We start from the raw sequence: 14,830 nt of genomic DNA, 5'->3' as shown, positions 1-14,830 counted from the left end.
TCCCCTTCTGCTTTCACTTACTAAGTCATTTGGTGACTACTGTGAAGGTCAGTTCTAGGCATGAGAGGGAGGGGGTGGGGGAGAGGAAGGATGAATGAATGAATGAACGAAGACTTGTTGCTGGCCCGCGGGAGGGGAGATAAGAGACTGCTGACTGGCAATGAAAGCCGCACGTTCTCCCGCACAAGGAATGGACTCCCAGAGAAAAGGGATCTTTCTTTTCTAATCCTTCTGAGAATTGTTCAAAATGTGGATAGTCTTTCTTCTTTTTACCTCCCCGCTCCACTTCCTCTTTCACCTGTTTTCTCTAGTAATTAGGAGGAGCACATCACCTCTCTCAGGATCTCACAGTATCCAGTGATTACTTATGGCTAGTTGTGTTCTGTGCATTTTTCTTGTATAGATATGAGATAACTTTAAAAATATGTAACAATACAAAATTTTAAAAATAGGTAACTGAAGGAATTACTGCCAAGAGGGACAAAGATAAAGCCATCTCGATGAAAGCGATAAATTCAGATTCACTCGGTGATCTATAGGTTCACAAAATCATAGTGAGCCAGTTGCAGAGGAGAAGCATAGCTGCTCCTGATGCAGAGACTGCCCGGACCCTCCTCTGGAGGGCGCGGTGGAGCACAGCCCGCAACAGACTCACAGAGTGACGATGGCTGACCTCTGCCAGCAGCCCTGCTCTTAGGCAGCCCGCCAGCGTCTAATGCCAGTGCTCACTTCCCAAGTGCAGTTCTGCAGTGACTACGAACGTGATCCCAGTCAGTTTGAGGCAATCTGAGCTTTCTCTGCAAATACTTCATATATCCTGAAGGCAGTCTTTTTGTGCATTATTTCGTATTACCTACCTTTTTTTTTTAATTGTCTCATGGATATTATTTTTTTAATTATTTTTATTGAAGTATAGTTGATTTATAGTACTGTGATAGTTTCTGGTGTGCAGCAAAGTGATTTGGTTATACATATGTCTATATCTATATATATTCTTTTTCATGTTCTTTTCCATTATGGTTTGTTTCAGGATATCAAATATAGTTCCCTGTGCAACACAGTAGGACTTTGTTGTTTATCTATTCTGTATATAGAAGTTTGTATCTACCAATCCCAAACACCTAATTTATCCCTCCTCCCATGCCCTTTCTCCTTTGGTAACCATAAGTTTGTTTTCTATGTCTGTGGAGTTGTTTTCTGTTTTGTAAATAAGTTCATTTGTCTTTTTTTTTAGATTCCACATGTAAGTGATATCATGTGATATTCATCTTTCTCTGATTTACTTACTATGATAATCTCTAAGTCCATCCATGTTGCTGCAAATGATATTATTTCATTCTTTTTTATGGCTGAGTAATACTCCATTGTATATACATACCACATCCTTTTTATCCACTTATCTGTCAATGGACATTTAGGTTGCTTCCATGTCTTGGCTGTTGTGAAATAGTGTTGCTATGAACATTAAGGTGCATGTATCTTTTCAAGTTAGAGTTCCCTCCAGTTATATGCCCAGGAGTGGGATTGCTGGATCATATGTCTATTTTTAGTTTTTTAAGGCACCTCCATACTGTTTTCCATAGTGGCTGCACCAATTTACATTCCCACCAACAGTGTAGGAGGAGTCCCTTTTCTCCACACCCTCTTTAGCATTTATCGTTTGTGAACTTTTTAATGATGGTCATTCTTACCAATGTGAGGTGACACCTTATTGTAGTTTTGATTTGCATTTCTCCAATAATTAGCGATGTTGAGCATCTTTTCATATGCTTGCTGGTCATCTGTATGTCTTCTTTGGAGAAATATCTGTTTAGGTCTTCTTCCCATTTTGTAATTGAATTATTTGTTTTTGTTGTTGTTGTTATTGAGTTGTATGAGCTGTTTGTTTATTTTGGAAATTAAGCCCTTGTCGGTTGCATCATTTGCAAATTTCTTTTCTAGTCTGTAGTTTGTCTTTTCATTTTTTATGGTTTCCTTTGCTGTGCAAAAGCTTATAAGTTTGACTAGGTTCCATTTATTTTTGCTTTTATTTCCATTGCCTTGGGAGACTGACCTAAGAACATTGCTGTGATTTATGTCAAAGAATGTTTTGCCTATGTTCTCTTCTAGGAGTTTTATGGTGTCATGTCTTATATTTAAGTCTTTAAGCCAGTTTCAGTTTATTTTTGTGTATGGTATGAGGGAGTGTTCCTACTTCATTGATTTACATGCAGCTGTCCAGCTTTCCCAACACTGCTTGCTAAAGAGATGATCTTATCTCTACTGTATATTCTTGCCTCCTTTGCCAAAGATAATTGACCATAAGTTTGTGGGTATATTTATGGGCTCTCTACTCTGTTCCACTGAACCTTTCTTAATGAGTGGTGGGAGGCAGTGAGCCAGAAGTTACAGTGACCACACAAGAATGTGAACCACTGGTGGCTCAGTAAGGTGAAAGAGGATGGTTGTAGGTGACTCTGCCAATAGAAATTACAATCTCTTCACAGAGCTGATGCCTGTCAAGCAGCTGCTCTCTTGCTCTCTTCACCCCAGACAGGTAGCCCTTTCTGATGCAGGCTTTGGAATGTAGTTCTTGACTTGGGCTAGCCTGAGGAAGGAGGGGTTGGTTACCTCAAATCAGCCTCCTTCTAGAAAGACCAAGGGAAATGGGGCAATGGTAGAACTCAAGAGGTTCAAGTCAACTATTGCTATAATATCCTTGTATTTTCAACACCTGAACTAAACTGCAGATGACATATTATATAGCTTTCAGCACTCACCTCATGCCAGGCACTCTTCTAAGTACTTTATATGTGTGACAATTTCTCAGTTGTCACAATCATCCTACTAGAAAAGTACTGTTATTTTACAAGTGGGGAATGTGAGAAAGAGAGAAAGGTCAATAGAGTTTACCAAGATCATACATCTAACCTAGAACAAAGCCAGGATTCAACCCCAAGAGTCTTGCTCTGGCACTCATGCTTTTAATAGCTAAGGTATACCACTTTTGCAAATCTTCAAATGGTTTGCAAATGTTTCCTAGCATGTATGCAAGTTGATAGGTCTAACGCGGTGGCTTCCTAGTAGTTGACAGCTACATGGAAATCTGTCTTCTTAGGAGCATTTGACTCCACTGACCCAGCATTTGGTACACAGTGTTCACCAACCAACATTTGCTGAATTGGACTGACTGGTCCTGCGTCTGAAAACCCTCAGTCACCTTGGTTTCTCTAACATCATACCCCCTGGCTTTCTTTCTGTCCCTGTCTCCCCCTTTTCAATCTCCTTTTCTTCTGCTGGTACCTTACATGGAAGTGTTCCCCATTGATCCATCCTAGGCCCACATCTCTTCTCCCTGGACCCATCCTCCTTGGAGCTCTCAGTTACTCCAATTATTGTCTACATGCTGATGTCACAAATAATTCATTTGCAGCCTGGTTTCACTCTAAGATTCAGACTCACATGATCAACCCTTTGCTGCAACTGAATGTCTCATATGCCCTCAAAATCAATCTGTCTAAAATTTACTTCATCTTCATGCCTCTGGCCCTTCTTAAATTTATTTTCCTCTGTTTATTTTCTCAGCTAATGACACCTTGATCCAAAAAGCTGCCCAAGCTGGAAAACTGGGATTATTTTGACCTCTCTCTTCCTTATTGCCTACATTCAGCCATTCACTAAGCCCTGCTGAGTCCACATTTGAAACCTGTCCACGTCCCTTCTCCCCCACAGCCTTAAACGTATAGTCCAAGCCACCCTTCATTTACCTGGAGATCGGAGCATCTTGTAAGGACTAGTTGGATATTACTTCCTCCATGGGATCTTGGGATATAGCTTCTTCTTCCTTCTCTTTCATCATCCCTTTACTTCATGCTGAGTGCCTCCAACATTCTGATCAGACTTCAGTCCTCTCCCACCTCGTCTGCCCACACTGCTTGGAACACTCTTCTCCTTACCACTTCTCCTTCTCCAACTTGTCTTGCTAATTCCTGTCATCCTTCAAGCCTAGCTGATAAGTCACTTGCTTCAAAAAGCCTCCCCTGAGCTCCTATGTCCTGGTTGTGTGTTCCTCCTCTGGAATCCCACAGCACAGTGTATTTTCTCTGCCATAATATGTAACATCTCATACTGCAATTCTGTTTTGACTGTTTGTAAGTGAAAGGAGACTGCAGTAACAACAAATTCCAAAATTTCATTTTGTTCATTTATACTTGATATGATATAAATTTGTTTATCCTAACAAAGAGCCAACAAAGGGCCAAGCTAGTAGCTGGGTTCTCTGCTCCATAGTCATTCAAGAACCCAGGCTGTGGCAGCTCTGTCACCCTGCATCATAATATCTGGATAGTACATAGAGACAGATCATGGAAGATCACACAGGGGGCGTTTTGTAGTCAGGCCTTGATGACAACCATCACTCTTACTCACAGTCCAATGCTTGGGATTTGGTTCCCGGCCACCACACCTAACTGCTCAGGAGGCTCAGAAGTGCAGTCTCTCTGTGGTGAGGAGAAGAGGACTAGGTTTGGTGATCACCCCGTAATCCACCACCCTGAACTTTAGTCTCATTAAACTGTCTACTCCATGGGATAGGGGCGAAATTCCTCTTTCTCTTCACTTCATCCCCCATTCTGGTACATGCTGGGAACTGGCTGTTTGTTGGACAAATGAAGCTGTGCATATCCCATCTTGAGAACATTTTTCTGCCCACCCCAATGCTGGCTGCCCATTTTTGTTCCTCATACAGCATCATGTGGGGCAGCCTCTAACACATCTCCCCATATCTGACTGGGTTCATGGAGCTAGGGTGTAGTGTGTCTTTGGTGTTGATTGCATTCATGGGTGTATTGCAAAATGATTGTTGTTGATTAGCTCTTGTGTAGACTACTTATAAAGCATGTTACCAGTTTACCTATTTATCTTACATATACTTCTTTTAGAAATGTGATTACCCATGGTTTCTACTGAAGGCATGCCCTTTCCCAGAATTGAGGTACCCGGCAAGTTGCCATGCTCTTCACTAACTAAAGTGTGAGGGTGAGTGAGCATCATGGCTGACACACTGTAAGGATATTGTTGAGAGTGTTGTACACATTATACAGTATCCTGTTTATAAAGACTGGGGGGAGGGGAATTCTTTTTAATCACAATAGAACAAATAATTGTGCTTCTTTTAAAAATTGACTGTTTTTCTCTAATAGTGTTCATCAATGGCATAACATATGTTTTATTTCTTAGCATTGTCACTAGAAAGTTCTGGCCAAATGTGCAGCCCGTATCTACTAGGAGAAAACCACATCAAGAAACGCATTTAATGTAATATCACCACTCAGGTTTCAACGAAACTCAGCTTGCTTTTTCTAATAATTTTTTCTTTGACCTATTTTCCCTTTCTATCCACTTCTTTTATCTTCCGGCACTGCATATTTATGGAAACCACCATAAATGTGTTTGGGAACGAGGGAGAAACACATATAAATAAAATCTATTAAAGATTTGTCTTCCTAAGAGACATAAACATGTTTCAGTGGGCTGTGGCTGGGTATTTTTCTTCTTCAGTCTACTTTGCTTTATCTCTAGAGATATTTTCAAATGAATATGAATTAGTCTTTCATTTTGAGGGGAAGAGAGGGAAGTGGAAAATGGGAAATGATGGCTTGTGAAGATGGAGATGATTCTGAAAGCTAAAAATTGAAGTACTTATTAAACCATATTTAGCATGTGAAAATGTTACGGGTAATTGGGAAAATCCACTGCAATGTAAGTTCCACGAGGTTGAGGGCTTAGTCTTCCTTACGCACTGCAGGCGGAGTAGAGCCTGGCACATAGCAGATACTAGAACAGTGTATTTTTAAAGTGTGAATGTAGTATACTCGGAGTTAGGGGAACTGGGTTAATATCAAAAAATGATATTGAATAACGGGTATCTGTGGGTCCGTCACCAGTTGTGGGTTCTGGCCAGCAGAAGTCCCACCGAGACGGAACGAATTACTCAAGACTCTGTGGAAAAGTCAAGAGAGTGAGAGGGAGTCCAGAGCCAACTCCACGAGCCTCTGAAATCTCCCGTATTTATTGAGTACAGTCAAAGGAGGAATGCAGGAATTTAGGGAAGGACAGGGTGGGATCACGATGAGTACAATGGCTTTGTTTATTGTTGGTGTTTGGCTCAAGGTCAGAAGACCCTTTTTGGTGAATCATGTTCATGTTGAGCCTTTCAGCTTATCAGGGCAGAACTATGAGAATCAGCTGCTTAACAACTTGGACTCAGGCTGTGCCTGTCTTAAGTTGCCCCTCTCAGAGGATCTTACCGGTCATTGGCTAACCAGCCTTCTCACCTCTGAGTCTGCAGCTTTTTATAAGTTGTATACCATTCCAGCCGAAGGCTGTTTTGGGGATAGAAGACTATCTAACAGCAGGCATGCCCAGCGTTTATAGCCGGGGGCCTGGGTCGTTGCTAAAACCTCAAGGCAGTTACTAAGCACATCTTCTTTAAGGAGATAAGCAGCTGGGATCTGTTACAATTTGTTAACCCAATCATGGGCTCCCACAGGTATCTAACCACAAGCATAGACCTTTTGAACTCAGTTTCATAATTCGTAACATGAAGCCATTGCATTATGTATTCACCAAGATCCTTTCCAACTCTAATATTCCATGTTCTACATGCCACTCCTGTTAAGTATAGTGGCATATTTAAACATGTGCATGTAAATACCTATGACAGTTTGGGAATTTTGTTTTCAGAATAGGATATCCAGCTCCATCTTCAACAGCCCTTGTGGATGTGAGTGCATCGACTCCAACTGTCACCCCTCAAAGTGCTCAAAGAGCAGGGCTTTCCTCATGTGGCTGAAAAGAGACAACATACGCACAAATTTCACCACAGCTGTGATAATACTGAGATTTGGGCAAAAGGCTTAGTGTTTTCATTTGATGTTGTTATTTTGGTTTTGAGTTACTCTGTGGCAAATTGTAATCTGATGACTATATATTGATATGACAGTCACTATAATCTTAAAAATATAGGTTGATGATTTGTTATTATTTTGTACCTTTCATTTGTTGTGGGATTTTAAGGTACTATTAAAGTAATCTTGACAATACTCCCAGTATCTGACTTGGTGACAGGAACAGAAAAAGAAAGAAAATCAGAGACAAGTTGGCATTAAACATAAACTACAGACTTTGGCTTAATATGCTAGCCAGTGTTCATGCATAAAGAAGCATATTTTCAATTTCAGATTTCCCCCAAAATCATATAGATTAAAAATTCAGCACATCAAAGTAAAGTTAAATAATAGCTTTATAAGAAGGTTGGGTTCTAAAATTTTTGTCTTTCAGCCAGCAATTCCGATGTGACTACCCGAGGCTTCAGCTACTCTGAGACCTCCAGTGGGAAAGATGTCAAGTACTGTAAGTATAACTATGAGCCCCTTGGCGTCCTCTGGGTCTCATTCATTCATCCAACATATATATTGAACAACTACTCTGTGCCTTGTTTACGATCATATTAACAAATATTTACAAGGCATCTGTCATGTTTAAAGGATTGTTGTAGTTGCTGGGGGATACACCTGCAAACAAAACGGGTCTAAGTACCAAATTCTGGTGGGGGAGAGACTGACAAATAGTGATAAGTGATATGGAAAAAATAAAGCAGAGAAGGGAGACAGTGAGGGTCAGGGGTGAGGGGGCCCTGCCATTTTAAACAGGGTTACTTACCGAGGAAGGGGACATCTGTGTTAGGAGTTACAACTAGTGGAAATTTTTAAAAGCAAACTGAGTAGATCTGGGGAAAGAGGAAATTAGCTAGACTATGCCTATTACTAACAAAACTGAAAAGAGGGAGGTCAGTAGGAGGGACAGAAATGGTTTGTTACTTGTAATCTGACCACGTATCAGCAGCGTCTGCGGATGCTGCTTTAGCAGGTATTAGCAGGGTCTGGAAAGGAAGTACACTGTGTCTCAGTGGTGTTAGACAAAGATCAGTGTGGTAAGAAGTGACAAAGATCAGTGTGGTAAGAAGTGACAAAGGATGTGGCTGAAGCCAAGAGAACGAAGATCCTGGACCTCATGGGTGCAGAACTCTGAATTTAACTCCCAGGCTCTTTGCTACAGAATACATGTGTGTGCCCCTTTTGAAAAGCATTTAAGTTGTACATTGAAAACCTCTGAAAGTCTTCTATACCCGCTGGCTCAGTCATCTCACTGCTGGGAACTTGTCCTTAGGAAATAAATCAAAGAGAGAAAAGGAACCTGCGTAAAATCGCTCTTTGAGCATAATTTATTTATTGCATCTCTTTTATGGGCCTCAGTTTCACAGATTTACATTCATCGTAACCTTTAATTCATGACACACCTTCATCATTAGTCTGGGTACCACCGTCTATAATTTAATGCAACATATTTCTCTCAACAAATATGTTGCTATTATAATAGACACCTATGAACTCAGTACCCAAATACAAGACCTGAGAAGGCATTGTCTGGAAAGTCAGGAGAGCGAGGACATGAGGAGGATCCATCAGGCAGCAGAATCTAGATCTATGCCAGAGGTGGCTGTGAAAAGGGGAGACTAAACGGTAAATGGACATGGGAACACTGATTATTTATAAGAAAAAAGCATTAAAAAGCACTTCCACCATGCACATTACACAAAAATAAACTCCATATAGTTTAAGATACTTATGTCAAAAGCTAAATATTAAAACATGTCATAAAATAAGGGTGAATTTCTTCCTGGCTTTGGCATAGGGAAAGGCTTAAAGAAGAGACATAAAGCACTAGCCATAAAAACGATTTAAAAATTAGAATACAATAAAATTAAGAAAATTCAAAAGAAAGTTGTTGGCTTTTTTTTTTTTTAAAAAAAAGCAAGCCATAATCTGGGGGAAGATATTTGCCACACAAGTTTAGAAAATGATCAAGAATATATAGCTGACAAAGGATCAAAACGTTACATCAAGAATGCTTACAAATCAATTTTTAAAAAGACAGAGCAATAGGAAATGAGCAAACAGGCACATCACAGAAGATGAAACGCAAGTAGCTAGAAAACATCTGGAGATGCTCAGCCTCACTAATAATCAGGACATGCCAGGGAAGACTGTCACTGTGCTTGTCATCCATTTGCAAAAATTAACAAGTCTGGAATTGCTGCGTGGTATATAGGATGTTGATCAATACAATTTCTTATGTGTTGTTGATGAGAGTATCAATTGGTACCGTCTCTTTCCATCACTTAAGTATTATGTTTTATAGCTGAACATCGTCATACCATACAATCCAGCAATTCTACTCCTAGGTACACACCGCCTGAAGACAAAGTATTACATGTATCCAGGAGATATGTACGCAGATGTTGGGGGGAAGACACTACTCATGATAACAAAAAACTGTAAATAATCTAAATGGCCATAGTTAGAAGAGTAGAAAAATAAATAGTATTGTAGTCATATAATAAAATATTATGGTTCAATGAAAAATGAGTGAAGGTCAGCCCCATACAACAGCATGAGTGCATCTTGATAACACTGTCTTGAGGCAAAAAAGTAAACGCCAGGTGACAGTACATGGAATGATATTTTTAAATACAATTTAAAAGCAAGTGCAACCAAACAGTATATGGCTTAGATGTAATATGTGATAAAAATTTTAAAACTATATAAGTGACTAATACAAAACATTCAGAACAGCATTTGCTTCTGAATGGGCATACAAGGGATGGGACAGGGAGTAAACATTTATAAAGTTATTTATAATAATTCCAAAATCCGTACGAGTTGGGGGAGGGGTTCAGAAAAATAGGTCTAATAATAAAAGAATGTGGAATAGGCTAAGATCATAACTCAATGGATATTATGAAACCAATCAGAACAATAGCTGTAACATACTAAGCTATACAGAAAAGGGTATGAGCTGGAATTTTTTTTACCAATCAGATATTAATTGAGGATAAAAACATTAGACTGGGGATAAAAGTTCATACTTCCTAGATCAACGTTTATCCTATATGGTGTTAACATAAAATTGAGTTGTTTATAATAAACTGTGCTGAAACTCTACTTTACCTACACTGGTTTGTCACCCTTTATTTTTAATACTGTAATACAAGTAAGTTCCCTAAGATCTTTTTTTTTGTTTGTTGCCTGAGATAATGGCTGACATAGAGTTAGGGCTCGATGAATATTATTGAATAAATAAGTGAATTAGTACTTCTTGGTTACAGGGAGCAAATCATGTGACACTGAGGATAAAAGTTGATTGGACAGGGTTATAGGAAATGCTGAACTCCAGCTTAAATTTATGCTATGATGATGTATAGATTATCCTACATTTTAAGTCTCAGCATAACACTTAGCATTTGATGTTTTCCTTTGTTTATTCGAATTATTTGATTGTTTGTCGAAAATATATTAAAATCTAGGATACACAATAACAGAGACCTCACCCTTTTTCTGTCTTTTCACTGTAGTGTTCCAGTGTCTGTAACAGTGGCAGGAATGCCGTAGATGCTTAGCAAGTATTTGCTGAATGATTGAAAAGATACCGGTACATATGGGCAAGGAAGAAAACACGCACAGTGAAAAGAAATTATCTGCTTAATTGAAAGTTTTGAACTTTTTACTTGTTTTCTTTATTTAAATTATTATACTGGCATGTGCGCCCAGAATAAATTCCTTTTCATCCCATGCATCACATCAATACGAAGCACAGAGGCCACCCAAGGTGCTTTTTGCCCCAGAAACTAGAAAACTGAAAGGGTCTTGCTTGAAAGTTCTTCATAATTTACACAAGTATATTCTTGGTCTTTTAAATAGATTTCATAATGAACTGTTATAATCCTTCACTTTTTCTGTCCTTCCCCACTTGACAACTTCAGTTATCCTCAGACATCTCTTTATTATTCTTACCATAAAAATAGAAATTGTGAAATCTAGGAAGCGCCTCTAAAACCCAAGAAGCAATTTTTTCTGGCAGTGAAAACCCACATTCTTATTTATACAGGAATAAAAAGATCTTGTTAACCACTTGCCATTTTTTATCTATAAGCTGAGAGAGAAAATTCCCTACAGTGAGTTGCTCTATTTATAATCATTCACAAGAACACGTTAAGATCCAACAAGTTAATATTGATTGCTCACTCCCAAACTGTTTTTGAAACATGTTTCTGCTCGTTGGATTGGACTGTAATGTGACATCCAATATGAGATGATACATTTGGCAAGATTCGCAAATAGGCATTGGTAATGGGATTTTTTTTCCCAGTATGTTTAGTTCAGTAGATTTATGAAATATTCAGAGGCAGAAAAAGAATGATAATGGATGGATTTCTGGTGAAATAAACCTACTTGCAGTGTTTCTAGGGCCCTTGCTATTTGTGAACACATTCTATGGGATATTTGCTTATACGTGCATTTTGTGTAGCTCGTATATATTTGGATGTCACTAGAAGGTTCTGAGTACATTGCCTTTACACTAAATTTATAAGTGTATATTTTAATATATTCTTTTGTCATTTTTTTTTATTTATTGACTTGACGAGGTCTAGGCTGGGATTGAAGAATATTGGAATCTTATCCTAGTTCAGCTTCCAAATTTCCTTCAGTCTAGAACAGGAATGCATATTTTACTTTAACCACCTATGAAATGAGGGTACCAAATCTGGTCATCTAAATACTCAGAATGTATAAGGTTAATAATCCTGGGGCACATTTTCATCCTGACCCTCAAATGATCAGGCTATGGAGCAGAAAATTGAAGCTTAATTACTTTTTTCTTTCTGGTTTTTCCTGTCATCCACCTGACCCAGTGGAGCCTAAAGCCACATTGAAATCAGTCAGTCTGTCTAAGTTAGACAAGCAGAAGAATGGTACAAGTCCCCATGGGTCCCTAAGCCTCCAATTTATCCCATTACCAAAATCAAGTTCACTGTCACCACACATGCACGTGCGTGCTCACACAAACACACACACACACACACACAGGCCTCAGAGTACGTCTTCTTGATCTCACATGACATCTTTATTCTGTTCTTTGACCTTGCATCCCATATTCCTCAAAATCTACGTACTCTTCTTAAATCTTACAAATGCATTGCTTATCCAGCCCCTGGTCCTGGCTGGTTCTTCTTAGGCTCCAGGTAGTAGTGCCTAATAATTTCATAGCAGCGCCTTCTACTTTCCGTGGGCAGAAGGTGAGGGAGAGGCTACAGTTGAGGAGCTGAGGGTCAGTGGGAGGGACATAGCAATGCCAGGACCTACAACGAGGCTGGGCGCTATTTCAGGCTGCACCATAATCCCTGCGGCCCCTCTGTTCCTTGTTGGCCGGGATGCTGATTCTTTGAACTCACCCCTCTTGTCTTCACATTTTAAAATCTTCTGTGTCCCAGGTTACATTTCATTCCATTTTCCTCTTCTCTAAAACACTATTCTGCTCCCATTTTGTCACCTAGTTCCTGTCTAGATCAAATTAAAGATTTATTCCTCTGACTTAAAATTCAGTCTTCTGTTAAAGTACCAATTTCTGGGGGCTTCTCCACAGCTAGCACACATGCCCCATCCTTTCAAAGTTCCTGGGTGTCATCTCCTTTTTGTGGTCAGGAAGAGCATGTGGGTCCCATTTATGGATTAGATGGTCATGGCAAGAGGGGACACCATAGCTAGTGCAGCATTTGCATCTTGGTGGAAGGAGTGGTGCTGACCCAGTACATATCCACCTTGAAGAGAAAGAAAGATGGGGCAGAAGACCGAGATCATTGAGATCTCTGTCCCCAAGCCCTGCATCTGGTGGTTATTGCTTGCTGCCTATGCCTTTGTTCCAGGACAAAATTCAGGACAGAAGAACTTGGAGTGCCTTAAGAAAGATTCGTTACCCAAAATAAAGTCTCTACACATAAAGTAATGCCAGAATTTTCAAAAAATTCAGTTTGCCTCAAGAACCCTATGAGTCAAAAATTTTCTGTGATTTTGTCGAAAGAGAAGCTGCCAAACCAGATAATCTTGGACTTTGATATGACATTAAATAGATTTTCCTACAAAGGGAAGGATGCTTAACATGTCATAATATTATTGAGAACCATGAGCTGATTACAGATGAGTGTCAAAAAATGTTATTGCAACTCAAGGAAAAATACAGTGTTATTGAAGTTGATCTTGTGTTTACCATAGAAGAGAAATGCCCTTTTATGGTAGTGTGCTAAGTCACATAGTCTCCTTGTTGAACAATCTTTATCAAAAGCTAACTTTAAAGGAATTGTGGGAGAAACTGATGTTATGCTAAAGGAGGGATATAAGAATTTATTTGAGAAATTCCAACCACACAGTATCATCCTATGTTCATATTTTCTGCTGATAATGGTACCATAGAGGAAGTTATCCGTCACTCTGGTGTTTATCATCCACGTGTCAAAGTAGTGTTCATTCATGGATTTTAATGAAACTGTGTTCTCAAAAGATTTAAAGGAGAACTAACTCATGTATTTAACCAACATGATGATACTTTGAAGATCACAGAATATTTCAGTCAATTAAAGGCCAATAGCAATGTAACTCTGCTGAGAGACTCACAGGGAGACTTAAGAAGAGCAGATGGAGTAGCCAGTGTGTAACAAATTCTAAAAACTGGATCTCTGAATGATGGAGTGGATGAGCTTTTAGAAAAGTATTGTTTTATGGAAAGATAAATCATTGGAGATAGCTAATCCTACCTTACTGAAGATTTGTAAACTAGCATTCCTCAAGAAGCCCCGTCTCCTATGGGAGAAGTGGTACAAGAACTCCTCATCTCTTCATCTTGCTGAAAGACTCATAATATAATATATGCTTGCTTTTGAAGTTGTTCCTTTACATTACTGAACTATTTTCACACACATTGATTCCATCAACTGTAAGCTCCTTTTTCTTTCCCTCTCTCAACACATTCTCCACTGTATTTTTTTAACAGATGGATCATGCTGAGGGTATTACCATCTTCTGACATTGTGTTATGTATGTAGGGTTATTTTTTTTGGAGAAAATCAATATTAAACAGAATAGACTACTCTGTATTTGGTGAAAAAACTATTGGTGTCCATATGTAACTTATCATTATAAATGTTTTATATCGACTTGGTGATAATGAACATAAAGTAGAAAATCTTTTTTTAATACCCATTTTGCTCAAAGTGATAGCACTTGTTGAAACATTTATATCTTAGCATAAATTAATTTATCACATCCTTTCTTGCAAGCCTTTGAAGAGGTAAGAAATAAAGGCATCAAGCCTTAAAAGTAGGAAGTAAACGAGACACCATATTGGGCCAAAAAAACTGTAGGATTCTCCAGAACAAACTGCCTTCTTCATAATTTCACCTAAATCCAGGCCTGGTTCCAGTTTCTTTTTAGTTGCTTCTTGCTCTATGTCAATCAAACTCCTGGCCTAATGGCCTAAACATTAAAAATTAGCATTAAAAAGTGCTTAGTCCATCATCACCTGCAGAGCTTGACATTCTGTCTAGAATGAGAAGTAGTCAAGGTCACATGAGCAGGATCATAGAATTATGTTGAAAATAAGAGCATCTCCCTGACCTAGACAAACTCAAAATAGCTATATGCAAAATCAGCCTACCCTTGAGGGGGACCCCAAGTGGAAGCAGCTGTGACAGACTTGCGGGCGAGCAGTCCTGTAAAGCACTGACTCGCACCTCTTCTAAAGGCCTGATTACATGCCTTTGTCTGCAGCTGTATTGCCATTGGCATCTCGAGAGAAACCAAAAAAGGGTCAGGCTAAGGAAGTTTTTGATGTTTGTTTTGTTTTATTTTGGTTTTGCTTTCTTGTGGTCTTGACACAAAAGAAAGAATTTAACTGGGAA

The 14,830-nt window shown here is 39.1% G+C and overlaps 1 protein-coding gene and 1 pseudogene across 3 annotated transcripts in view; both read left to right on the top strand.

Moving 5' to 3' along the window:
• The window catches only part of CD96 (CD96 molecule), a 79,873-nt gene that overhangs the window by 56,080 nt on the left and 8,963 nt on the right, over window positions 1-14,830 (top strand). For all 3 annotated transcript variants that reach the window (XM_064495594.1, XM_064495597.1, XM_010985081.3), the window contains one exon: window positions 7,321-7,392. In XM_064495594.1, the coding sequence (XP_064351664.1) occupies window positions 7,321-7,392 (72 nt within the window). The remainder of the gene's footprint in view (window positions 1-7,320; window positions 7,393-14,830) is intronic.
• On the top strand, window positions 12,521-14,739 carry LOC135318919 (cytosolic 5'-nucleotidase 3A-like; annotated as a pseudogene).

The sequence above is a fragment of the Camelus dromedarius genome, chromosome 2 (assembly GCF_036321535.1).
Source record: "Camelus dromedarius isolate mCamDro1 chromosome 2, mCamDro1.pat, whole genome shotgun sequence".
NCBI lineage: Eukaryota > Metazoa > Chordata > Mammalia > Artiodactyla > Camelidae > Camelus > Camelus dromedarius.
This window is presented reverse-complemented; position numbering and strand designations above follow the sequence as displayed.